The 26320-nt window shown below is 37.5% G+C and overlaps 2 protein-coding genes across 3 annotated transcripts in view; one reads left to right on the top strand and one right to left on the bottom strand.

The window, feature by feature from the left end:
- The window catches only part of NAA15 (N-alpha-acetyltransferase 15, NatA auxiliary subunit), a 49191-nt gene extending 25610 nt beyond the window's left edge, over positions 1-23581 (top strand). The window contains exons 10-20 of the mRNA XM_063310538.1: positions 2454-2526; positions 3152-3321; positions 3749-3901; positions 5019-5147; positions 10213-10426; positions 12535-12728; positions 17002-17110; positions 18001-18099; positions 19208-19351; positions 21820-21917; positions 22154-23581. Of these exons, the coding sequence (XP_063166608.1) occupies positions 2454-2526; positions 3152-3321; positions 3749-3901; positions 5019-5147; positions 10213-10426; positions 12535-12728; positions 17002-17110; positions 18001-18099; positions 19208-19351; positions 21820-21917; positions 22154-22354 (1584 nt within the window). The 3' untranslated portion in view covers positions 22355-23581. The remainder of the gene's footprint in view (positions 1-2453; positions 2527-3151; positions 3322-3748; positions 3902-5018; positions 5148-10212; positions 10427-12534; positions 12729-17001; positions 17111-18000; positions 18100-19207; positions 19352-21819; positions 21918-22153) is intronic.
- The window catches only part of LOC134502095 (uncharacterized), a 161460-nt gene that overhangs the window by 112803 nt on the left and 22337 nt on the right, over positions 1-26320 (bottom strand). The window lies entirely within an intron of this gene.

Raw genomic sequence — 26320 nt, 5'->3', positions numbered from 1 at the left:
TTATGAGCCACCAACGATGGGCGTCTTTGTATGCCACTGGCTGTACTTCCTGAATGGTTAGTGCCCCACTTTTGTCAAACCCCTTGAATGACAGCTGAAAGTCCTGACTTTGCTCCCATCTGGGTGTGTTTCCTTTCAGCTTCAGTGTGGTGGTGTTCAGAAGCCACATGCCAAAATAGTTATCCTTGTTTCAATATTTCTGGTCCTGACTGTATGTATGTGCATGAGTAAATGTTTGGAGTTCTGTAATGCTTCCTAGGTAGAAATCTCTTTTCTGTCTATGTGGTTTGAGCTTTACCAGATGACTTTAAAGTAGTTGGCTACAGATTCCAGGCTTTAATAAAGAAACATATTTAATGTATTTGTATTATGAAGACCCTGAGAGATAACTGTGCTCTGTATAAAACTTAGGATTTATAGGGAAGTAAAAAATGAGACCTGAATATTTTTCTGGAACAAAAAGTTGATTCTCTATGAAAAGATTAGTTTTTCAAAGCTGGGGGGCAAGGGGATGCTTCCCTAGGTTTATAACTCCCACGTGCCAAGTTAAACCTCTCTACTAGTGCTTAAGTTATCTTAAAACAAAAGATAAGTTAATGAAGTACAAAATAACTTCCTGTTATGTATTTTCTAGAAAAATGATCAGCACCCAGAGGTACCTATGTCAGTGTTAGCTTAAAAGCAAGAGAATTTAAAGAAATGTGAGTGTAGACAAGAGAACAGAACTATGGCTATGGCAACAAGGCTAATTCTAATCTGCTATCGAAGAAGGATAGAATGTGATCCTCCAGTAAGAGTACAGGTAGTCCTCATTTAGCAACTGGCTCCGATAGTGAGTGTTTGCAAATACAATGGAAATAAATGGTAATAATTCATTTTCCGACCAATGCATGCACATAGGACAACAAAAGACTTCAGTGTGAAACTGATTAAGGTCTGGTCAGTTCAGGCAGCAGCTGCCAGCTGGTTTTAATCACTAATTAAGATCACAGAGCTAAGCTTGTTAACTTGGGGTTAGCACTTTTAGAGAAGTTCAGGAAGAGATAGATTGTTTAAGCAATCTCCCTGCCCTGCCAGAGGGCAAAAAAAGAAGGGAAAAATAGTCGGGTACAGGACATTGTATGAGAGAACTTTATCTGAATGAGAAGGCAACAACCAGTGATTTTCAGTCTCTCTCTCTCTCTCTGTCACATGTTCACTTAGTGACCATTTCACTTAACAACGAAGCCATTGGAACCCATTGTAATCACTAAACTAGGACTACCTGTAATTGCTGACTGACTGATATATATGCAAAATATGAACAGATTGTAGGTTATGGATTTTGAGGCCTATCATGGCTGTGGTTTTGCTGGTGGGAGCCAGACATGGAGTGAAGGAAAAGGAGAAAAAGGGCCAGCTCAGTTGTGGCCTTGAAGGGCAGCTGCGCTGCCATGAGGCCTGATGAGCTGACCTGGCTGCTAGCCAGGGCTGGTGTGGGGGGATTCTGAGTGAGCAGTCCCCTTGGTAGACTGAGATATATAAGCGTTGGGGACTAGAGCCTGGGGGGACACCCACCTCCTTTATAGCTGCGGTACATGCTGCCAGAGTAACCCAAAATTGGGGAGAGAGAGAGAAGGAGTGGAGAGTGAAAGTTTGCTGCTGGAGTGGAAGGAGACACTGGAGAGAAAAGGCTGGAGAAGAGAGTGAAGAGAGGTGTACAGGGTAAGTGTCAGTTCCTGTTCGGAGTGAGGAGAAGACCCAGAGGGAAAAACTCCACCCCAGACCCTGGAAGGCTAGAATGGAACCAGCTGGTTGCAGGTGGCAGCTTCACCCTAGGTCCCGGAAAGGGCAGAGAAGGGGATCGGCTGCCAGAATGGAACTCCTGGTTTTGGGGGAAAACAGGGCAGAAGACCTGGAAAGAGGATCTTCCCCTAACGCAGAAGCAGACAGTGTTTCGGCTGAGCTGGGAAGAAAGTCAAGCAACGATGACAACACTCCAGTAATCCCAGTCATTTCCTTTTTCTTTTCTCTCACTTCTGAAGCCCAAAAAGGAAGGAGGGAGATGGAGAGAAAAAGGAGCAGGAGAAGTATGGGGGGAAAGTTGCTGGTAGGGAGACGTGAGAAGTAACCTGACAGGAGCACTGTGTTATTCACCCTGTTGTAAATACCTTCGGTATATAGTTTAAAAAAAAAAGTTTAAAAGCCTCCACTGTCGTGTGTTTGTCTGTCTGTCTGTCTGTCTATCAAATTTGTCACCGCCCATCTCCTCCCACCAGGGGGACTCTGGGCAGATGTTACTGTGTCCATTGCTACCTTTGCTTCATAATACACCTCCATTCAAAAATGACCCCCGTAACACTGTGACACAGATACCTTAAGAATCGTAATTGTTTTTATACTTCTGATGAATAAAATGTTTGTTTTCTATAATCCATTGAACTTAAATTTATACATTTGTTTTTTATACATAGGTGGCAATCATAGAGGAACTGGTGGTGGGTTATGAAACTTCCCTGAAAAGTTGCAGGCTATTTAATCCAAATGGTGAGTACTACAGCACTGTGGTATTCTTATTGACAGTAATCAGTATTTTATGAAGAAAATAGTCATGCAGATGTGGATCATCCAGCAGTTCTTGCAGTTATAATGTGTAATTTTGGTCTTCCCATTTCCATTACTCATTCCCATAAGTTGAAGACATATCCAGGCGCAGGGTTAACTTGAACTCAGGATATGTTCTAACTGCTAGCTTTGTATAAGATGGTTGGGGCAAGTTTGGATTGTCAATATCATTTTAGCAGAAGATGAGCTAATCACTCATATGGTCAAACATTGCAGTGATTTAAATAAGTATTGTAGCTATTGTGTATGCTTGGATCTGGCCTTCTTTTTCATTTTATTGTGATAGGTGCAGCCCAGAGGTGTTTTCCCAAATCATTATTAAAACAAGTTTTGATCTATGCTTTTCCTGAAATATAAAGGCAGCAGAAATATGCAGCATTTATATTCTTAAAAGAGAAAATGGGGTATGTCTAGTTTAACTCTATCTAATCACCTTTGCCAGTTAATCCATCCTCACCAAAATACCTGATTAGTGATCACAAGTAATGCCACTGTTCATTTATATAGCTAAGTAAAAAAAAAACTGTGTAACATTTTGTCTAAATAGATGATGGTAAAGAAGAACCTCCAACAACTTTACTCTGGGTCCAGTACTACTTGGCACAGCATTATGACAAAGTTGGACAGCCATCCATAGCTCTAGACTATATAAATGCTGCAATAGAAAGCACACCCACGTTGATAGAACTGTTCCTTGTGAAAGCTAAAATCTATAAGGTAACTTTTCATTGTTATAGCACTGTGTTGGACACCAGCTGTCTTTGTGGGGCTTTGTTGTATTGGCCAACTGTATATTGTATTTTTTTTTGTTTTGTTTTAGATTTTCCTTTCCATTTTAGAGAATTTAGACAGAATTTTTAAAGAATCACAAAATTATAAAGAAAATATTTCTTAAATTATTTAGGTTGCAATTTATGTACATTTGCTTGGGAGTAAATCATGTTAAAATATCGGACTTGCTTTTGAGTAAATACGCTTTATGTTTCCATGGTTAATTTTTGAAAGATTAATTTAGGGGACAACATAATATTGTCACCTTTATCTTTCTTATCTTATCCTGGCATTCTTATAACATACCAAATAATGATGTGCCAAACTGTAGTTAATGTTATGTATCTAACTACCTTCTCTTCTGTCATTTAAGCATGCTGGAAACATAAAAGAAGCTGCAAGGTGGATGGATGAGGCTCAGGCACTGGACACAGCAGATAGGTTTATCAACTCTAAATGTGCGAAGTACATGTTAAAAGCCAACTTGATAAAAGAAGCTGAAGAAATGTGTTCTAAATTTACACGGGTTTGTTTAGCTCATTATACTTTTTAGTATTATACATGGCAATTAGAATGTTAACCATTGCTTGGGAAATACTGTGTATTATTCAGTCATTGCCTTTTAAAGTGCTTTTTGGATGATAAAACATGAGATAAGCATGAAGAGGGCTGTCCTAGTTTGTCCAACATTATTTTAGTTTAATATAAGAGCCAAAGGGCTATCTAGTCCCAACTTCTGTTTCTACAGCAGTCAATTAAATGCCTATGGAAGTACACAGGCAAAACATGAACCCCTTAAAAGCCTTCTGCTCTTATTCCTCAGCAGTAAGTACTGAGAAGTGTATGTTTCTCATACTAGAGATTAAAAAAGGCAGAAGTCTTTCTTCGGACTGAGCTTGACTCCTGATGACTTCATACATAGCATTTTATCTCCATGAGCTTGTTTAATCCACGTTTAAAGTCATTCAGGCTACTTACATATCAATACAACTTGTGATAACGCATATCATATCTTCCATGCTTTGAAAAAAAAAAAAAAAAAAGTAATTTTCTTACCTCTTGTGACTTTTCCACATGGTCCAGGATCTGGGAGAGACTAATCCATTTTTTGGGTTCTTGGATCATATTATAACTATCATTTTCCCCTTATGTTTTCCTAAGCTAAAGAATCCCAGATGTAATTTTTTCACTTAAGAGGTTGCTGCAGTCACTTCTGAGTTTTGGTTGCGTGTGACATTATGTTATTTGCCTTTCTATTTTCTATTCCAGTATGGAATTGGAGTTTTTTAACAGCTGTTACATGTTTCATTTTCACAAAGCAACATTCTTGGTCAGTTACCACCAGTTCTTACCCCATCAATGTATGTCTTTATATTGTACTTCCTCTCCTCCCAGCTGCTAAAATAGAATGGAACACATACACTTCGGAGTCTTTTGCATTTGGATCTATATGGCTCCATTTGTATTGATGAAAAATAGCTGGTTCATAGTAGCATATTTTTCTTGCTCTAAGAGCTGATCGTTATTAAAAAATAAACTTCAGAATAAAAATAACTCCTAATCTTCTGAGTTTCCTTTTTTATATAAGCAAATGGTTGTGGCAAAGGGTCATGCCTGACATTTCTAATTTTTTTTCTTTCTAGGAAGGAACATCAGCAGTGGAAAACTTGAATGAAATGCAGTGTATGTGGTTCCAGACAGAATATGCCCAAGCTTATAAAACGATGAATAAATTTGGAGAAGCACTTAAAAAATGCCATGAAATTGAGAGAGTATGTATTTAATGACTTCACATTAATACTTCTTATTTTTCAAGGATAAGGTTTGAGAAAGTATTAGTATTTTGGTTATAAGGGCTTGTAGGTGTTGCATGGTACATTTTTCTTTTCATTCATATTGTTATTTAATAATGGGAAGATCTTTATATTTATACAAAGAATATATATATTCTTTGTAAGATGACATATTTCTTTGTTTTCCTATTTAAAGTAACATAAGAAAAACTACATGTAACTTTAAAGTTACACATTGTGACATGCACAGCTCAGTTCAGACATAGCATAAAACCATGTTTTATGATATTTGAGAATTCTAAAGCTTAATGTACCCTTACTCTTTCCCTGTCACATACCTTTCTTTGTCCACTTTGTGATTTAGGAAACTATAGCTTGCCATGATATCTGACTTAGCAGACTGTGTGCTTTATTTCTAAACTATATTTTACATATCCACTTTAGACATGAATTGGAACCAAGATACTAACTATAGTTTCTCAGATCAAATGCAATGGCAAGTTACTGTTAGCAAACCCATAAGGTAGAAGAGATTTTAACCAAGAGAAAAAGGAACAAATTAATCTTCCATGTTTGTTTCCGTTTCCCAAACTAGTTTGATCTTACCTTTACATTGACACACTGCTTTTTATTTTAAACACATTCCTACCTAACCTGCCCCTACCATAATTTTTGTTCCTACATGTTATATTTTGCCATGCATTATAAAGGCAGCATTGGATGTAGACTGAAGTTTATGAAATTGTGTAAATGTGTGGTGGGCCATACTTCACATAAAGTCTGACGCTTTTCTTTCCAGTAGCATACTGCAAATACACTGAAAAATAATCCTCCCCAAACCACACTTTAGTTATATATCCCAGAAATTGCCTTTGGCAAACATGTGTTTCTGAAGCATCATTAACTTTAAGAATAGACTGTGAAAGTATTTCCAGTAGGAATGGTTGCCAGAGGAACTCTTAGTTTTTCTTTGAGATGCAGTTATTAATTCAGTGTACATCCTGCCTTCATTCAGGAGCTTAAAATTATGTATTTAGTTTCTCCACGTCCCATTTTTCCCTACAACAACCAGGTGAAGAAAGTGGACCTGAGAGAGATTAACTGTCCCAATTAAATGGATTTCAAAACTATTGACACATTGGTGTCATTTCTTTGGCCACGCAAGTACCCTTTTCTGAAGTTCCTAAACTTTTAGGGCCATATAACATTTTGAAAACATCATTCATGCTTCTAAAAATTGCTCTCATGGTGGGTTTTTTGTGTGTTCACAAAATAATTGTCATGGTTATAGTGTGGCCAGTAATAAAGATCTCATTTACCAGAAGGCAAACTGGTAAGACTGCTCCTTACTTTACAGTTGCCACCAGAAATGCTTCCTATATCCCCAGCTTATTTTTATAATTGTGTATATTCATAATTTCTAACCATAGCACTGAACTGTGGCCATCAACAGTTTTATGTCCTTCAGGCCTACCTATTTCACAAAAGAACTACAGGAAATAAAAACCAGAAATATTGCAACAAGGATAACTGTTTTGGCATTTGGCCTCTCTACACCACCACACTGAAGATGAAAGGAAACACACCCAGATGGGAGCGAAGTCAGGACTTTCAATGTCATTCAAGGGGTTTGACAAAAGTGGGGCACTAACCATTCAGGAAGTACAGCCAGTGGCATACACACACACCCATCGTTGGTGACTCATAAGTAATGGAACAAATGGCTGACAAGCGGCTGCATGGCCAGGAGCGGCCTGTTTCCTGGGTACCCCATGACCAATCAAGCAGATAAAAGGCCTGGAGGTGGTTCTGAGTGTTACTTTTGCATTTGGTAGCTGTTCACTGGAACTCTCAACATGAGGTCCAAAGAGGTGTCCATGCGAGTGAAGGAGGCCATCATTAGGCTGAGAAAACAAAATAAACCCATCAGAGAGACAGCAAAAACATTGGGAATACAAGAGTTTGGAACATCCTGAAAAAGAAGGAATTAACTGGCAAGCTCAGCAACAGCAAAAGGCCTGGAAGACCATGGAAGACAACTAAAGGGGATGACCGCAGAATTTTGCTCATGGTGAAGAGGAACCCTTTCACAACATCTAGCCAGGTCGAGAATGCTCTTGAGGAGGTAGGCATGTCATTGTCAACATCTACAGTCAAGAGACAGCTTTATGAATGTAAATACAGAGGCTTCACAACAAGGTGCAAACCACTGTAACGCTCAAGAACAGAAAGGCCAGATTAGACTTGGCCAGCAAACACCTAAAAAAGCCTGCCCAGTTCTAGAATAAGATTCTTCGGACTGATGAAACCAAGATTAACTTGCACCAGAATGATGGGAAGAGAAAAGTATGGAGAAAGAAAGGAACAGCTCATGATCCAAAGCATACCACATCATCTGTCAAACATGGTGGAGGCAGTGTTCTGGCATGGGCTGCCAATGGAACTGAGTCACTGGTGTTTATTGATGACCTGACTGCTGGTAAAAGCAGCAGGATGAACTCTGAAGTGTATAGGGCTATACTTTCTGCTCAGATTCAGTCGAATGCTGCCAAACTGATAGGACGCTGCTTCATCTTGCAGATGGATAATGACCCAAAACATACAGCAAAAGCTACCCAAGAGTTTCTCAAGGCAAAGAAGTGGCATGTTCTTCAATGGCCAAGTCAGTCCCCTGCTCTCAACCCAATAGAGCATGCTTTTCACTTACTGAAGACAAGACTGAAGGCAGAAAGACCCACAAACAAGCAGCATCTGAAGGCAGCTGCAGTAAAAGCCTGGCAAGGCATTTCAAGGGAGGAAACTCAGCATTTGGTCATGTCCATGGGTTCCAGACTTCAGGCAGTCATTGCCTGCAAAGGATTTTCATCCAGGTATTAAAGGCAATCCTTATGTTTGTAATGGTGTTGGTTTATTCCATTACTTATGAGCCACCGATGGGCGTCTTTGTATGCCACTGGCTGTACTTCCTGAATGGTTAGTGCCCCACTTTTGTCAAACCCCTTGAATGACAGCTGAAAGTCCTGACTTTGCTCCCATCTGGGTGTGTTTCCTTTCAGCTTCAGTGTGGTGGTGTTCAGAAGCCACATGCCAAAACAGTTATCCTTGTTCCAATATTTCTGGTCCTGACTGTATGTGCAGGGAAAGTGTCCATGATTTCAGTGCTTTATAATGTAGTGAGGTGATAGATTGTTCTTGGTAGTCATAAAGAGCTGTCCAAACATCAGAGGTTCACGTAGTAACTTCTGCTAACTCCCATACTAAAAAGTGAGGAGTTTTGTTTGGATGGTGATATAGAAGCCAGGTTTAATGTCCTTTGCAGGCTATTAGTTTTTCTGCGTATGTTCATACAGGTAGGTAGTCCTCATTTAACAACCCTAATTGGGACTGGCATCTCTGCTGTTAAGCAAAGTGATCATGATTGTGCTTTGCAACTGAAAAGAGACAAGACTAGTCAGTTTCACACTTTCAGTTGTTTGCCTCCTAACCGCCTCCCCCCCCCCCCCCCGCCCTTTGGACTGCTTGAGTGCCTGCCCACTGTCTTGTACACATTGAAAGGAATGCGATCACACCACATCCAGGGGCTGGGAGCTGTGGGTGGACTATGCAAACAGCTTATAGTACTCTCTTGAAATCTCTCTTGAAATTCTCAACAAACTCTCTGCTCTGCGAGGGGGGTGGGAAGAAAAAAAGCAAATGATTTCTATAAGCAATCTCCTTTGCCTGACACACTCCACCCCCTGCAGAGCAGAGAGATTGGAGAGAAAGAAATTTCAAGAGAGTAAGCTCTTTGGTCTTCTACAAATCAAGAGTGATAACATCAGCCCATTCCATTAGATCTGGCAGAGAAGGCATGTTGTGGGTACGATCCACCAGGGACTTTTATTTAGTGGGTCCCAGGAGGTGGGCCTTCTCTGTGTGGCACCGCCTTATGGAACATTCTCCCCCCCCCCCCCCCCATCGAAGTTAGGTTAGCTCCATCCCTGCTATCGTTCCAGAAGTCCCTCAAGACCTGGTTATGTCACCAGGCCTGGGGGTCCCAGGGAACTGCAGACACTCTTAGATGGCTCCAATGTGGTTGATATTTTTACTCTCTCCATGTGGTTTGTATATTTTAAATTTTTTATAATATTTTAATGAAATATTTAATATTTCATTTTTAATAATGGATTTTTGTATTTTTATAATGACTGTTTTTATGTATTTGTATTTGCATATACTTGCATGTATTCAATTGTTGTACGCCACCCAAAGTCACTTTTTGTGAAATGGGCAGACATATAAATGTGATTAATAAATAAATAAGTATGATCGTGCAGGCAGTGGGAAAGGGTCAGGCAAAGGAAAGACTGCCTACAAAAATCACTTGCTTTTTTCCTTTTTCCCTTCCCCCCCCCCTCCCGAGCTGAGAGAATGGAGAGAAAAAGATTACAAGAGAGTACGGTAAGCTGTTTGTGTAGCACCTGCGGCTCCCAGCTGCTGGCGCAGTTACATTGCTTTCAATGTGTAGAAAAGCAAACAGCTTACTTTCTTGCAATCCCTTTCTCTCTAATCAAACTGCTCTGCAAGGGGGGGAAAAGAAAAAAACGTAGATTGGGCACAGGACAATGCATACGACTGTAATGGTGATCATATTGAGGGATGCTGCAAAGGTCGTAAATGGCCACAAATGGGCTGTAAAGATTTTCAGTACCGTCATAACTTCAAACTGTCACTGAATGAATGGTCAGTAAGCAAGGACTACCTGTACCCAGTCATAACTGTCATTCCAATTTTTAAAACCTAGTCTTTGCCACCATGACATCACTGTCATGATCCTCAGGCAGAGACTTCTGTTCTGCCATGTTACCTGACAGGACTGCATTTGATGTTAAATTGTTGTCTGTCTTAAATGCTAAACTTGGGATACTGTTTCTTATGTGTTGCTTGTATTAGCAGCATTTCTCCTCATAGTGCTGAGGTCAGTTTTAGAACCTCAGTCATTTCTAAAATAAGTTTGTATCATTGTAATATTGGATGCTTGCTAGATAATTACATATTGTGTTAGCATTTTGTAGAAATCACAGATGACCAGTTTGACTTCCACACATACTGTATGAGGAAAATTACACTTCGGTCATATGTAGACTTGTTAAAACTAGAAGATGTACTTCGACAGCACCCATTTTATTTTAAAGCTGCAAGAATTGCCATAGAAATATACTTGAAGCTCCATGATAACCCTCTGACGGATGAAAATAAAGAACATGAAACTGATACAGGTATAAAACATACAGCCTGTTTTGTATGTGTGCTATGTAACTTTTCTTTGCTGTTTTAAGAGGCAAAATTGTTGGATGCAGTTGTCCTAAAATTAACAAATGTATACTTCACTATTTTTCAAATAGCTACAATCTGTCAAAAACTGTATATGTTTAACATTTTTAGGAATTACAGTACAATATACTGGTCAGCTCAGAGCAAAAATTCATAAAGATGAATGGCACTTTGGTTGATGTGAAAGCATAAAGTATAAAAATGGAGGCACTTTGATAAATTTATCAAATTTCTAAAGTCATCCAACTTCATAATGACCCTGGAATTCATACAGTATTAAAAACAGATTCAGAACAATGTAAAATGTTTTTAAATGCCCAGAAAGAGCAATAAAACACATAATCTGGACATAAAATATTTCTTTAAGAGGCTTGCCATGTATCCTATCCCAAGGCCTGGACGAAGAGCCAGGTTTTTAGGGGCCTTTTAAATGAGGTCAGGGTAGGGGCCATACAAATCTTCGCGGGTGGGGGGGGGGTTGCTGTTCCTTCTTTGTGACAGAGAAGGCTGTCTTCCTGTGTCCCATCAGATTATGCTGTTTAATCAGAGTCAAGACCCAAAGCATGCCATCTTTATCCAGTTGTATAGGATAGGCAAAAACTACAAATGGTGCCCCAGATAGCTATGCCATGAAAGGCTTTATAAGTAATATAAGCATCTTGAATTGCACCTGGAAGCCAACTGGTAATCAGTACAGCTCATGAAATAGATGTGTTATATAGGCATATTGTAGCATATATGCTTGGGCTATTGCATTCTGGACCAGTTGCAGCTTCCAAATGGTCTTCAAGAGAAACCCCATGTAGAATATATTGCAATAATCCACAAGTGAATTGATCAAGTGTGAGTAACTGTCTACTCACTACCAGTCCAGAAACAGGCACACCTGGTATACAAGATGAATCTGTGCAAACACTATCCTGGCTACAGCTGCTACCTGCTCCTTGAATAGGAGCTGCAAGTCCAGAAGAAAACCCAAATTGTGCACCAGTCTCTAATAAGGAAACACAGCCCCATTCAGGACTAAAAATTGAAAATCTCTGGGACTTGGTGTCCAAATATTCACAGCCACTTGATCTTACCAGAGTCTTACCTCCTATCCAGACCTCCACAGCTTCCGCACACTGGGGCAAGACCTTGATATCAGCTGGTTGGCTTGGGTCAGATTATATAACTGAGTATCATCATCATACTCATGAAACCTGACCCGAAACATTGATAACCTCACCCACAGGTATCATGTAAATGTTAAATAGGAGGGTCAAGTGCTCCATGGAACTCCACACATCTGAGGCCTTCGGCTCAAGCTGTAACACCACCCCCCCAAAAAAACCTGCCTGGAACTAATCACAGAGATAGGAGGAGAACCACTATAACACAATGCCCCCCTCCGGTCCTCTTGGGAAGTAAGATGAAGGTTGCACCACCCTTGTCATGACTCTTCCAGAGATCATGAACAAGCACAATCAAATGCTGCCTCAGTACTTAAACCTGACTGAAGAGGTCTAGATAATCCAGGGACTTTTAACAACCTTAAAAGGAAAGGTAAAACATTGCCCAGGACTGTTGAGTCCTATAATGGCTTCTTGAGAAAGGTGTGTACTTCTGCCTCCTTCAAGACAGGCAGAACCACCCCCTCCCTCAAAAAGGCTGATACTAAAGGGTAACAGTACAAGTACTTTGGAGAAGATCAAATTAGGTAATTGACAATAGAAAAAATGGGTGCTATGTTGTAACCTTAGAGTAAGAGTTTAATGTAAGTTTTACTTATATCTATTGTAAAAGAAGTCAGGAGTTATTCCTTTTTCTATTTCTGTCCTTTTTTTCCTGCACTTCTGTTCTCCTTTATTAGTGTCTGCTAGATTTTATCTCTTTGTTTTAAAATTTAATAAAGTTATTATAAAACAATTAGGTAGTTTGTTACATGTACTTTCAAGTCACTTAATTTTGAGCTTGAAAGACTTGGACTAGAAAACTTAATAGATGCAAAATTTGAAAACTAGATAAAAAGTGGATTTTTTAATATACAATCAAATGTGTTTTTCTTATAAAGCAAATATGTCTGATAAAGAGTTAAAGAAGCTACGTAATAAGCAGAGGAGAGCTCAGAAAAAAGCTCAACTAGAAGAGGAGAAAAAGAATGCTGAAAAAGAGAAGCAGCAACGAAACCAGAAAAAGAAAAAAGATGATGATGATGAAGAGATTGGAGGGCCAAAAGAAGAGCTTATTCCTGAGAAATTGGCAAAGGTACCAAATTACAGTATGTTAAATGGCTTCACATACATTTCTACAGAACTCCATTGAAATCTCATTTTAATGCTGTAATTGTGGATTATTCACAGATGTCTGTTAAATATGAAAGTATATCATTGCAGTGATTTCCAGTACATCATTTACATAATGACTTCATTATGCAAATGACGTGTTGAGGCAAATGCTGTACATTGCTGTAGAAATTTGTTCTGTTAATATCTGCTAAATTGAGGTTTCACTGTATTAAAAATATTTTGTAGTATATCACTTTGAGAGTGACTATTCAATAATCCTTTGCTTGGCCACTCAGCTAGAAATAATGATTTCAGTCCACATCTGGACACATACTTTTGCAACAAGGCATGTCACAGATCTTACAGAACCTGATATAGTTTTCTGGTATTATTGAGATACTTAATAAGTTAGATCATTAACTGAGGAGTGGCAGTTCTGAATATTTATATAGAAAAGTAAGGCCAGTATAAGAATAGGCCACAAAGTTTGTCCTTTGTAGTTTTTTGTATCTTTATATTGAGGCAGAAATGAGGGACTATGTGGGACCTAGGAAACCCTGAAAACAAAACAAAAAAGAAGGTATACTTACCTTCTTATAGCATGATATATGTAACAGAAACTACTGTAATTGAGCTTCCTTGAATAATGGTTCAAGCAGAATCATTTATTTGAATTGTTAGAAGAATCATTAGATTTATGCAACTTTTTAAAAAACTTGCTTATTTTTAAAACAACGATATCAGGAAGAAATTTGTAATCACATACTTAATTCTGGAGAGTTAAGAAATTTTTCTTGTTTAGAAAAAAGACACTGATCTTGGAGATCGATAATCCTGCACTAGAATGTTAGCTTCCAAAGACAGATCAATATTTGATAGTATGGTGAAACATTTGAAGCTAGAGGCTTCTTACTATAATACGCCCTTTCCTGGAGTGAGAGGCCCACCAAACAGTCACTCATGCTCTGGTCATCTCCCATATAGACTATTGCAATGCGCTCTACATGGGGCTACCCTTGAAGAGTATCCGGAAGCTTCAATTGGTCCAGAATGCGGCCATGCGGGTAGTTATTGGTGCCTCTAGATTGGCACATGTGACACCACTCCGCGAGCTGCACTGGGTGCAGGTCTGCTTCCAGGTTCAATTCAAGGTTTTGGTTATCACCTTTAAAGCCCTACATGGCATGGGTCCAGGGTACTTGAGGGACCGTCTCATCCCCATCATATCATCCTGTCTCACCCAGTCATGCAGAGATGGCATGCTATGGACCCCATCAACAAAGGAATTTCATCTAGCAGGGCCCAGGAGGCGAGCCTTCTCTGCAGTGGCACCCGCCCTTTGGAATAGTCTGACCCCAGAGGTGAGGCAGGTAACTTCGCTCCCAGCCTTCCAGAAGAGTTTGAAAACCTGGTTCTGCTGCCTTGCCTGGGATGGGAAGGGCAACGGCTCTTCCTGGGTGTGGTTGGCACTGTAGTGCCCTCCCCATTGAATGAGAGCTTTTTGCCACAATGGATCTTATATCTATCTATTTATAATGATAGTTTGCATTGTAAATTTAGTTTTATGATTTTAAATTGTTTATTTTGTTGTAAACTGCCCAGTCCCCCTTTGGGGGGAGATGGGCGGTGACAGAAATTTGAAATATATATATATATATATATTTGATATGGGAGTGAAAATAATGTAATAATCAAACTTCTGAGTCAGATTTTGCTTTTTTTGAAATAACATGGAAGAAGAAAGATACCAATGTGTTGAATTATTACAACCAAGTGAGAACTTTGACAACACCTATCAAGCTCTTGGCAGCTAACTAATTTATTTATTTATGAATCTTATATGGCTGCCCATTTTATGTATCATTACTCTGGGCAGCTCAGAACAAGAACAATAAAAACATTAAAGAAGTAGTAAAAACCAACATATAAAAAAAATAACACCCTAAAACAACATTCCCCAGTACATAAACCATCACAATCACAGGGCTCCAGCTTCACCGTAATGCTTGGGAGAAGAGCCAGCCTTCTGGAAGACTAGAAGGGTGGGGGCTTGCTGAATATCAGGGGTGAGGGTAAAGCTGTTCCACAGGGTGGGGGCCACGTTTTAAAAAAAACTTAAGACAGTTGAAGGAGAATAGAAATCTCAACAGGATTCCTTTCACTTTCCTACCTCTTTCAGTTTAAGACACAGACTTTTTTCAGTTTTGTATTAATGGCCTCACTGTGAACTGGCAAGGTAGATGTTCATTGTCTGATTACTCAAGCAGCTAACACTTTCCCAACCAAACTCTGGTTCTCCCCTGGGATATGAACATAGTACTGTAACACCTTTGTGATTTTCTTAATTTTTATAAAATAAGCAGTATTCCTACAGCTATCATCTGCTGGTGAAATAAGCACAAATGTTTTTACAGTATATGGACAATGCATATAAATTATAAAATATAGAAGTAGTATATATTATAAATCTCCTCACCTGTAGAAACCCCTGTAATTGAAGAACAGTATCAGGAGACTAGATTTTTCTCTCACCACAACATAAGAATTAAACAGCACCTTATAGTGGTGAAAGTTTGTAAACCCTTTAAAAGGTTCTGTAATTGTGCCATATTCTAACTTGTGATGTGAACTTCATCTAAGAGTTAATAGTTAAAAAGATTCTGGTTAAACAAACAAAACACAAAATACTGTGCTGTGTCGTGTTTTTATTAAGCTAACATTCACTGCCTTTATTACAAAATGTATGGTAATTTTGTAATTGGTGTCACCTCCTTTAGCAGAATGACTTCAACCGTTTCCAGTACCTTTTCATCAATCCTGCCCATCTATTTAAAGGTGTTTGGGTCATGAACTGCTTCAACCTGTTGATCCTTTGGGAATGTCTTGCATGAACTGTTGCCCCAATTTTAGTTGGGTGAAGGTTGGGATTTTTATTTGGCTATTCTAAAATGTGAAATTAGTCTCACCTCAGCCATTGTGCCATAGATTCACATGTGTGTTTAGGATCATTGTCAGGTTACACAAGCCACATATGTTTAAACTTTGGCTCACAGATGGATATCCTAAGATCGAATTTGCTGGTACAGTTCCAGAATCTGTTGTTCCCTTGATTACTATGAACTGTCCAGATCCTGAGATTCCAAAGCAGCTCCAAACAGTGATATTCCCTCTGCTGTGCTTCACTACCAGGATGAGTTTTATTGGAATGCCCTTTTTCATTTTCTGCAAACATAAAGTTTCTTATTAATGTCCAAAGGTCCTCTCTCATCTCATCTGTCCACAGAGAATTGTCCTCTAGCCTGCTAGATCATCCAGGTGATCTTTAGCATATAATGGAATTCATTTTCCTCAATTATCTGCCTGATAATATACTTTCCAGTCTTATGAGAAACAAAAACTCTTTTGATTAGGTCATGATTTGCTTCCACTGAAGAGTAGACGTGATGGTAGCAACCAACTTTTTTTTTTTAAATAAGGGCCTCTCAAATTCACACCTGATGTCAGATGTCAGCTCACTGATTGGAACATTTGACACAACTTACACCCTTAAAAGAGTTGATTATCTTGGGGTTTTATAATTTTTTTCCCAATACATAGTGCATGTTGGCTCAAGGTATTCAATAAAGACATGATACAGTACATTGTATTTTATGTGTTCTTTGTTTCACCTGATCTATTTGGTAGTAGGAGTTAAATTGCTGGGGATGGCTAGTCTCTTAGAAGGACCCTGCTCTGCTTGCGAATTATAGAGAACTTTTAGCCATCGGGTTCCCACTATATTTATATATTTTATTATGCATTATATTATTTTATAGTTTTATATGCTTTTTACTTATGTTTTATTGTAAACTGCCCAGAGTCCCTTTTGTAGGAGATGGGCGGTGATAAATTTGATTAATAAAATAAAATAAAACAAAACTCTGGTCCCATTGTAAGTCAGTGTACTGCAGGGTCAAAGATAGTTCTAAAGGATTTACACATTTTCTCCCACCACACTACTTTTCCCCAATAGCAATGAATGGCAGCTATCACTTAACAAGGAAGAAGGACTAGATTTGGGTCATGACTCTGTGTGTGTCTTCAACTTGGTGACATTAGGTATTAAGAACTTTAAGAACTAAGAGGCTCTAGTTTTTTTTGATTGATTGATAGATAGATAGAATGACCATTCATATCCAATAGGTATTTTGATCTCCTTGATTTTTTTTTAATTTTTGCGAAACACCACCCCCACCCCCCACCCCCGTTTTTAGGTTGAAGCACCTTTGGAAGAAGCTATTAAGTTTTTAACTCCATTGAAGAATTTGGTGAAGAACAAAATAGAAACCCATCTTTTTGCCTTTGAAATTTACTTCAGGAAAGGTAAATGGAAAATACTGTAGCATAAGAATGAACAGTGGTGTGTTTTCATCTTTCTAAAGAGATTCATGCAGAACTTGGAAAGAATATGTATCTACCCATTTTCTTTACGCCGTACTTTTTTGGTTTGCCTTGAATTAGTAGAATATAAATGTGTATGTGTACAGTATCAAACCTTTCCCAACTATTTAAAAATTATCTTCAATTTAAAAATATTATGGTAATTAAATAAAATCTGCAGTATTTTTTCTTATATTACTGTTTAAGTATTATTTTGTATATATTAATCACCACAGCTTAAGCAGATGTCAGCAACTCTCACAAGTAAAAAATCAAAATAGGAAAATCGAATAGGAAAATTAGGGTCTGACTAGCCAAATAACACCTAAGTTCTTGTAACATTTGATAGATTCTTTAAGATCTTGTTAATTTTCAAAACATTTAATGATAATGATTTTACATTTAAATATAGTTTTATTGACTCCACCTGAGATATTGGTGGGTGCTGTGTATCTGAGTAAAGAATCCCCTTAACCTTGTCTTGGTTAAAGCTGTGCCACAAGCAGTATTCGGTGGTAATACTAAGAGGGTACCTGTCAGTTTAGGTACGTTTTGGCCAGTATGCCATAAGCAAAGTCCACTTTTACCATATGCATGTTTACCTTATTCTGTGCAAGCCAAGACCTGTGCAGAGACAACGTTGTAAGCCAACCTACAATTGCCCATATTTCACCAGCTACGAGATATATGATTTGCACTGACAACACATTCAGGATGTGTGTGTTTATTCTAACGATTATAATTTCAAATTGTATTTACACTGTAAAACATAATTGGATGTTCTGTTTGTATTCCTGATTACAGAGAATATTTTGTAATTTTGTCTCATACAGAAAAATTTCTTCTTATGCTACAGTCTGTGAAGAGAGCATTTGCTATTGATCCTAGTCATCCATGGCTTCATGAGTGTATGATACACCTCTTCAGCAGTGGTATGAATCTATCTTTTGTGATCTAGCAGTCAACATCTGGGACAGATGTAATCATCTGTTGCTAATGAGGAAATGAATAATGAATTTATTCAGATACATATGGGGTTTTTTTACTAATTATTGAGTTATTTAAAATGACAGGAGGATTTGCATAGTGTGATAAAATATACTTTAGGCAGTTAGAAATGTGTATGACTGTATAACTTAGTGTAACAAACTCAGTTTAAAAATAGTGCTATGTATATTTCTATTGCCTCTATTACTCAATTTATCCTTTAAATGAAGTACTAAGTAGTAATTTTAAAAAATAATTCAATTTTATATCTGCAAATTCATTTAATAAATACAGTTTACACAGTGCTTAGCAGTTTACTGAACCAGAGTATTTGATAAAATACAGGAATATTAACAGAAAGAACAATTGGACTGAGCTTAGTTGCAAGGATAGATTGCTGGAAAGCTCTTTACTACACCTTTTGAGATCTCGATTTAAAAGAATCTAACTAATCCCAAATGTTTGTCAGAGTTCTCTCAAATCCAGTTTCTTTGCTCAGTTATGTATAAATATTTTTTGTCCTCACTAAACATGCAGTTCTTACCAGCATTTACAAATTACAAAAACATCTATCACAATCCCTATGAAATTTGTATTCAGCAACAAATTATACAGAAATCAAATGGTATCTGAATTTAAAATTATGTAGGTAAGTTGGTATATTTTTGCTGGGTGTGGAACCATTGCTGAACAATAAAGCCTGTGCTTATCATTCAGAAGGCACCATGTCCATTCCTTGCTGTCTTCTGTTTTAAGGTATCTTGAGTTGCAAGCAAACATAACATTCAGGGGAGCCAGTGCCTTTTAGAATAAACAATACTGGGCTAGCTAGATGAATGATCTGCCTCATTATAAGCTAGTTCTTTGTTGATATCATTATTTTTAATGATAAAAATAAAACCAGCCTACTTAATAATGGAGTAAATAGGTTTCTTGTATTCTGTTAGACACCACAAAACAATCTGAAGTTTGTTCAGCTTAACGTACCAAATCTTAAGCTATTAAAGCCTAATAGATTCTCCTGAAATTAATTCTATGTTCGTAATATTATAGTTTCTGAAAGTAAAGATCTACCAGAAACAGTCAGGACGGTGTTGAATCAAGAAATGAACCGACTTTTTGGGGCAACTAATCCAAAGAACTTCAATGAAACTTTCCTTAAACAGCACTATGATTCACTACCACACAGATTGTCTGGTATGTACTTTACTCTGTATTTAAGTCTGCCTTGGGATTTTTAGGATGATTTGCCCTCATCCTACACACCAGTTTTTTAATCAGTTGTTGTTCTTCCTAGTGTCTGTCCCACATGGTTGCAGGGTGTGCTTGTTTTTGTACTGTGCTCATCTAGTTCTGATAGCAGTGCTATCAGGGTGTGATGTAATGAGGGGTTTCGCTTATCTGAAGGTTTGTTGCAGAGCCTGACACTGATTTGGGCTGGAGAAGGAGTGACTGGCCCAAGGTCTGCTGGCTTCCATGCCTGAGGGAGGGCTAAAACCTGGGTTTCTCCACTCCTAATCCAGGACCATGCTGGCTCTTTTGTTACTTTTAATTAGTATCATATTAATATTCTGTTCAGTAAGTATTCTTTCAGGTGCAAATGAAGAATCAGATGTTTGAATGCTGTCTCAAATTTAAACATATTTCTCTGCAAAGAAATTACCCAGTGTTTAGTTCACATATTTATTTGTAATATTAGAATTGAAATGTATTGATTCTTCAAAATCATAAAAGACATGTAGCATTATAACTTGATGCAAAAACAGTAAAATTAAAGACCTGTTTTTGAGAAGTAGCCAGTCAAATGATACAACACACATAGGTTTGGCAAAAATAGAATGAAAATAGTTAGCAAGATCTTATAATGCAATAGGTACCCTTAATAATTTGAACACAGCTGGATACTGAGAGAGGTATTCTGAAGTCAGAAATGTGAAGTTTCAGTTGAAGTATTAAAAACAATACTTCCATTAAATCATTTGTAATCATCTTTCCTCATAGTTAACTTTCCAAAGAGGCTGTAAGAAACCCATAAATGAAGCTCAGAGTAACAAATTATGTGACATTTTTGTAATTAGTGGAGGTTGAAAATATACTCATTACCAAAGAAACAGTGAGCAACTGTGCTTTGTGCTCCCAGCTATGTAGTACTAATAATAAATTAGACATCATTTCACAGTCATGTTATAAATGAAATCGATTTCTGTCAATTTGCATTTCTGATAATATACAAAGTGATTTATTATTTTTTAAGTAGAGGTATACATTGGCTTGTGCAAGGTGATTTAAATTTATCACAGGAAAGAGATTCTTAGTGCAAGAATGACCATCTCCTTCTTTTCATCAAAGCAAGGAGATGGTGCAAGGCATCCTTGTATTCTTGCAAAAAATCAGAAAAGGGTTCTAAGCATTTGCCAAAGCCCTGAGAAGCTTCTGTGTAGGTTTTGCATGTGTATAGAACCTTTTTCCAGCTTTTGAGATAAGATAGGACCAGATTGAGCTGCAAAATCACAATCACTAGATGGCCATAAAGAGCTACGCAAAACTTTTATCTCTTTGCGGCCATCTAGTGATTGCTTGGATTTTTTACAGCCCAGATCTTGTAACCCTACAGTTTTCTGCTCAGAACATTTTCCAAACTGCTGTCTTGAAGCCCTGTACAGACTTGATTTTAGATTACCTGAGATAATGTCTCATTCTATATAATTTGCCATTCTGGTCATTGAGGTTATTTGAAGTTTGCAGCAACACAGAGCTTCCATGTGCTTTCTGACAAGTCCATGTCACGTGCACATACAAAACAGATGGGGTACTGATCATTCTGCTAGTCCTACCATCTTGCCCCCCACCCCCAGGAACACCACTGGTTCAGCCTTCTCTGTAACCAGTCCATGTTTTTGGAAGTACTTCATGTTGATGGTATTGATCTCTTCTTCAGCTGTAAGAGGCCATAAAAATGCATCTGTTTGACTAGGCATTTAATTAAATATTGTAAATGTGTTTTAAATCTTGGTTTTATGTATTTATTGTAAACTGCTAAGAGAATTTGGTGCCCAAGACTAATAAAACAGCTACATTTTGGTTTGTAATCTATCATGATGATATATGCATTATGTGGAAGGGTGAGTATTGTGTATTATCCCAAAGTATTTTCAGTGGGGCTCTGTTCACAGGATAGTTTTGCTGGCAAAAGTGAGAGTCATTCTTGATCTGTTCTTCCTTAATGCTGCAGCACCCTGCACTCTAAATCTGCTCTGGATGGTTGGAGTATCTCCTGGAATAACATGGAGGTGGTAGTTGAACAAACACTCTCTGCCTCCGCTCTAGCAATGGGAGCTGCAACAAATTAAAGTCCTTCTCAGAAAAGGACATTTATTATCTAAGCTTAAGCCTTTATAGATAGAGGTGAAATAAAAAATTAGTCAGCACTCCTTTTCTTGTGTAAGGTCAAGTAATGTGATTCCTATTTTGATCTTAAACAGGTTTGCTTTGAGGAATGACTACATGCTTAAGAGTCTATAGTTGGTGAGAACATGGACAAAGGAGAGCTTTTCTTGCAGAAGGCTTAGAATAGCTGAATGTAAAAGTAAATTCAATACATACTGTTTCAATATTATACTTATCTAAATGTGTGTGTGGACGGGTATTTTTGTTTCTGCTTTTAGCTGCCAAAATGGTGTACTATTTGGATCCTACAAGCCAGAAAAGAGCTGTGGAACTGGCAACTTCACTTGATGAATCTCTAGCAAACAGAAATCTTCAGGTAAATTTGTTTGATATAAACAATTATTTATTATCTTGCTTTCAGCTTCAGCTTTTTCAAATTTCAAATAAAATAGCCCAGAGAACTAGTAAACATTTAGTAATTTTCTAGGGAGCACAATGTTATCTAAGCCTTAGATAACAGTATGCAAAAACATCTTTATGAAAACAGAACTAGCAATTATTTCAATTGTTGAAATACAGGATCTTTTAAAACACACATTTTTCTTCCTTTAGACATGCATGGAAGTATTGGAAGCATTGAATGATGGTAGCCTTGGAGACTGTAAAGAAGCAGCTGAAATGTACAGAGCAAATTGTCATAAGCTTTTCCCATATGCTTTGGCTTTTATGCCCCCTGGATATGAAGAGGATATGAAGATCACAGTTAATGGAGATATATCTGCAGAAACTGAAGAACTGGCCAATGAAATATGAACTTTAAAAGGAGTGGAATGATTTTGGACTGTATCTGGTGTATAATATTTTTGTCACGCACCTGCTGAATTGTTCTAACCTACAGAGAATGGAAGAAGAAAAAAAAAGTTGCCTTCAAAGTTTTACTTTTTTTATCCTGCTGACGAAAGTATATAATATAAAGTAACATATTGCTGGAAATAGATGGCTCAATTAAAGAAAATTAAAGAAAAGCTAAGCACTGCTAAAATTGAAAAGTACCCTTATCTACATACCCCATTTTTAAACTAATTTATATGGAATCTGAAGGCTTAACACCCCATTGGAGCAGGTGTGTGGCAGAAATATTACTTTAAATTTGTCTTGTTGAGATAAGTATCTCAGACAGCAGAAATGCTGTTTTAGCACTGGATTCTTTTCACTGAGCACAAAAAGTTGTTGGGGCTTTAGCATCTGACTGATTTTGATACAGAGATGATTCTACCCTTTCGAAGTATGCAATGTGAATCAATATTTGCAAGCAAACCTGCAACACATATTTCATGTTGTTGTAGAGACTGGGACTTAAAATATGAAGCAAAATAACGAAACATAAGGTGTTCAATAAGCTTGTTGTGTCTCCGAAATTCACTGCACGTGATCAGTTTGGTGTTCTTGCACCACAGTTTTTAAATGAAGGAACTGGTTAGAATATATTTTCTTTTAATTCAGTTTTGAAAAAATAAATAAATTGCTGTTTAGGAGATGAGCATGACAACATTGTTGGCTAATTTTTAAAAAAACTGTAATGCAAGAACAAATGAAATTATGCACTGTGATGTGGCACCAACTCATTAGAAAGACAGCATGTAGTTTTCACGTACAGTGAAAATATAAAAGAATTTAACTATGGCTTGAAATTTTTAAGAGAGGAACTCCTGACTACCAATTTGACTGATTGAGAGACTAATTGTTTAAAACCTCAGCAGGCCTTGTTCACGTTATGCAGGAAAAAAAAAGTGCTGCAGTTTAGATACCTCTGGAACTTTTCCACAGTGTCACAAGTTTGTAATACTTGAAGCCCTACATTTCTAAGAATATATTTCTTGCTCAGTTGTTTCAGGCAAGCACATGACTTTGTAACTTTTAACGGGCCCAAGATTTTTTTTTCAATAACAGACCAGCTTCTTATCCCTGCAGTTACAGATGTAATTTCCTTTGTCAAACATAAGGTACCAAATATAATGCAATAAAATGTTTTGAAAAAGAGTTGTGTGATTATAGAATTTGAAAACTGCTGTCAGGAGATGTAGTACAAGTTCAGTGTAATATATTATTATCATAAAAGATTTATATTAGTGTTGGTGAAATCCCACAATGCATAATGCGACAGTGTTTGGAGACACTACTCCCCTTCTTGCGCTCCTTCTCCGATAAAGCTAACCACAATGGCTGCCGTTGTGAACAATAACTTGCAACTTGGCAATCATGGGTGCTCAAATTAGTAATAAATACCTCGGTGAAATATATCCCTACAAGGGTAACAAGAATTTATACAGATTATCAAATTTGCAATCAGAAATCTAAAGTATAGTGTAGGAAGTGTTTAAAACTACTGCCAGTCTGAAAAAAAAGAACAGCTAACACTTTGTGGTTTTCATTGTTGTACATCTCTTTAGAGATATCATTACTCTTTCTGTGATAAGAACAATTTAAAAGATAAGTATTGACTGATCATTCTAGAACCTTCATCTTTTGATATATGTGCATCTAACAAAAATTGTGTGGACCCTGGGATTAATCACTCCCTCATTTTCATGGGCCCATTATATCTGAGAAAATCTTTTCTGTGATTAGCCAAAAGATGCTGTATTAACTGCATTAATACAAAATGAGATTCAAAGGTAAAGCCTATCCATTCAAAAATCTTGGTAACTTTATTATTATGATTGGTTGGTGATACAATTTTGTTCTTAACTGTTATTGCACAGTAACAAATACTGCCTGTGGCCATGAAACTACACTGCAACCATTCTGCATTTTTTTAGCTAAAAACCATTCTGACAACAGGTGAGGTTTTACATCAGAGTTAATCTGAAGCCTTTCTTTTTCTTCCTCCAATGGTAGTTAGTAACCAAAAAATGATCAGATATCAGAAATTCTGTAATAACTCTTTTCAAGTTGTCATTTTCTTTATACTAAGAACAGTGGGGTGTATTATAGCCTAGACTTTTTATAGCCTGCAATTTCATCAAGACAGACAAATTTATCAATGAGTTTCAAACTATCCACTATAAATGCCTTAGATTTTTTTAATAGTCCTTAAGGCTTCATAACATTTTTTTCTAAAACTGCAGAAAGAAAAGGGGCAGATGAAAAATTATGCTATATTTCTTTCCATGACTGCACAAACAAATACTGAATGTTTGTAATACTATTATTTATTTGAAAGGAAGACTAGATTTCCCAAAGTAATTTAAAACGACATGATCATCTTGTGTTATTATCTAATATTCCTGGGAAGCAGGGGGTTGAATTAAATTCAAAGTTATCTCGTCAGATAAATATGGTATATATAGGAAGAATTCCGTTCTTGATAACACTTGTATGATATTTAGTCACTTTCATAGGGAAAATAAACCCTAGTTTAAAAGTTAACTTTTTTTCATATACAACTGATAAGAATGGATGTGTTAAAGTTGTAGTGGAAGGTTTTGGTGCTCAAGTATAAAATCCTTTTTAAGTTTTAGATTCCTGCACTACGGCTCTGATAAGTACAAATATTGTCATTGTGGCTATGTGCAAATCATGATTAAAAGATTAAGATTTTGGATTGTTACACTTTTTAAGATTTGAGTAGTGAAACAGGTTTACTGTCCAGCCAGGTGGCAGTACTTAACCAATCTTGGCTGATCTCAGAAAGCTACGCAGGGTCAGAGCTGGTTCCAATAAAGACCATCAGAATATCCCTGTGAAGTACTGTAAATTCTGTATTGAGAAGAGCATCCCAGAAAGAAATGGCAAAGCATGATGTTGCCAAGAAAACAACGTAAGCATGTTCAGTAAGTCACCAGGACTTGAGCTTAACGAAGGAAGTCCATTTTTTATTTAAGGATTTACTATTTTACATTAAAGTTACATGCTCTGTTTGGAAGGAAGGCTCTTTTTTTCGCTCTTTCTGCAGTGAAAGAAAAGTGGAATGAGGAGGAAAACTGTTCCTGCTCAAGGACTAATACATCACTATTAGGCAGGGTTTCTCAACTAGGGTTCTCTGGAATGCCAGGGTTCTGCAAGAGTCACGGGTTCCCTGGGAGATCATGGTTTATTTAAAAAATTATTTTGAATTCGGGCAACTTCACATTAAAGAGGTAAGTTTCATTCCTTATTTTTTGTTTAAGAACACTGTTAATGCTTATATACAGGCCTACATATGAAACAAATACAATTTTGTAACTTCCAGCCTATATTTGAGCCTGGATGTGCAGGGGTTCCCAGAGGCCTGAAAAATATTTCAAGGGTTCCTCCAGGATCAAAAGGTTGAGAAAGGCTGTTGTAAGGGCTGATTAGGGTCCTTGATAGTAAATTGCCAGACCTTTGTGCTACCATGAGTCTATCACAGATCCGGTGTTGGTGTGCAATAGGCTACATACTGTGTTAAATTCTGTATAATACTTTTCACAGTAAATTTTGTGGATTAATTTTGTGATTTCGGTATTTGCCGAAAAGCCACGAAGGCATTGCAGTCGCTGCTGGCCACAACTGATTTCGAGGCTAGATGTAACCACTACGAACCACTGCCTACTAAAAATACAGTCCCTTAGCATTAGTCACCTCTCCAAGGTCACCTGAACCTACGCCTAAATACTACTGAAGTATTGATTTATTTCCTTCTACCCATATATTACCTCCCCAAAGTTAACGCTTTCTCTTTCTGGCGGCGCTCGAGCTCAACAGCACACGGGTAGCAATGCTGCTCTATAGCAGCAGATGGGAGAAGGGAGCCAAACC

This window comes from Candoia aspera, chromosome 8 (genome assembly GCF_035149785.1).
Source record: "Candoia aspera isolate rCanAsp1 chromosome 8, rCanAsp1.hap2, whole genome shotgun sequence".
NCBI lineage: Eukaryota > Metazoa > Chordata > Lepidosauria > Squamata > Boidae > Candoia > Candoia aspera.
The sequence above is the reverse complement of the archived record's forward strand: the minus strand, read 5'-3'. Positions and strand labels throughout refer to the sequence as shown.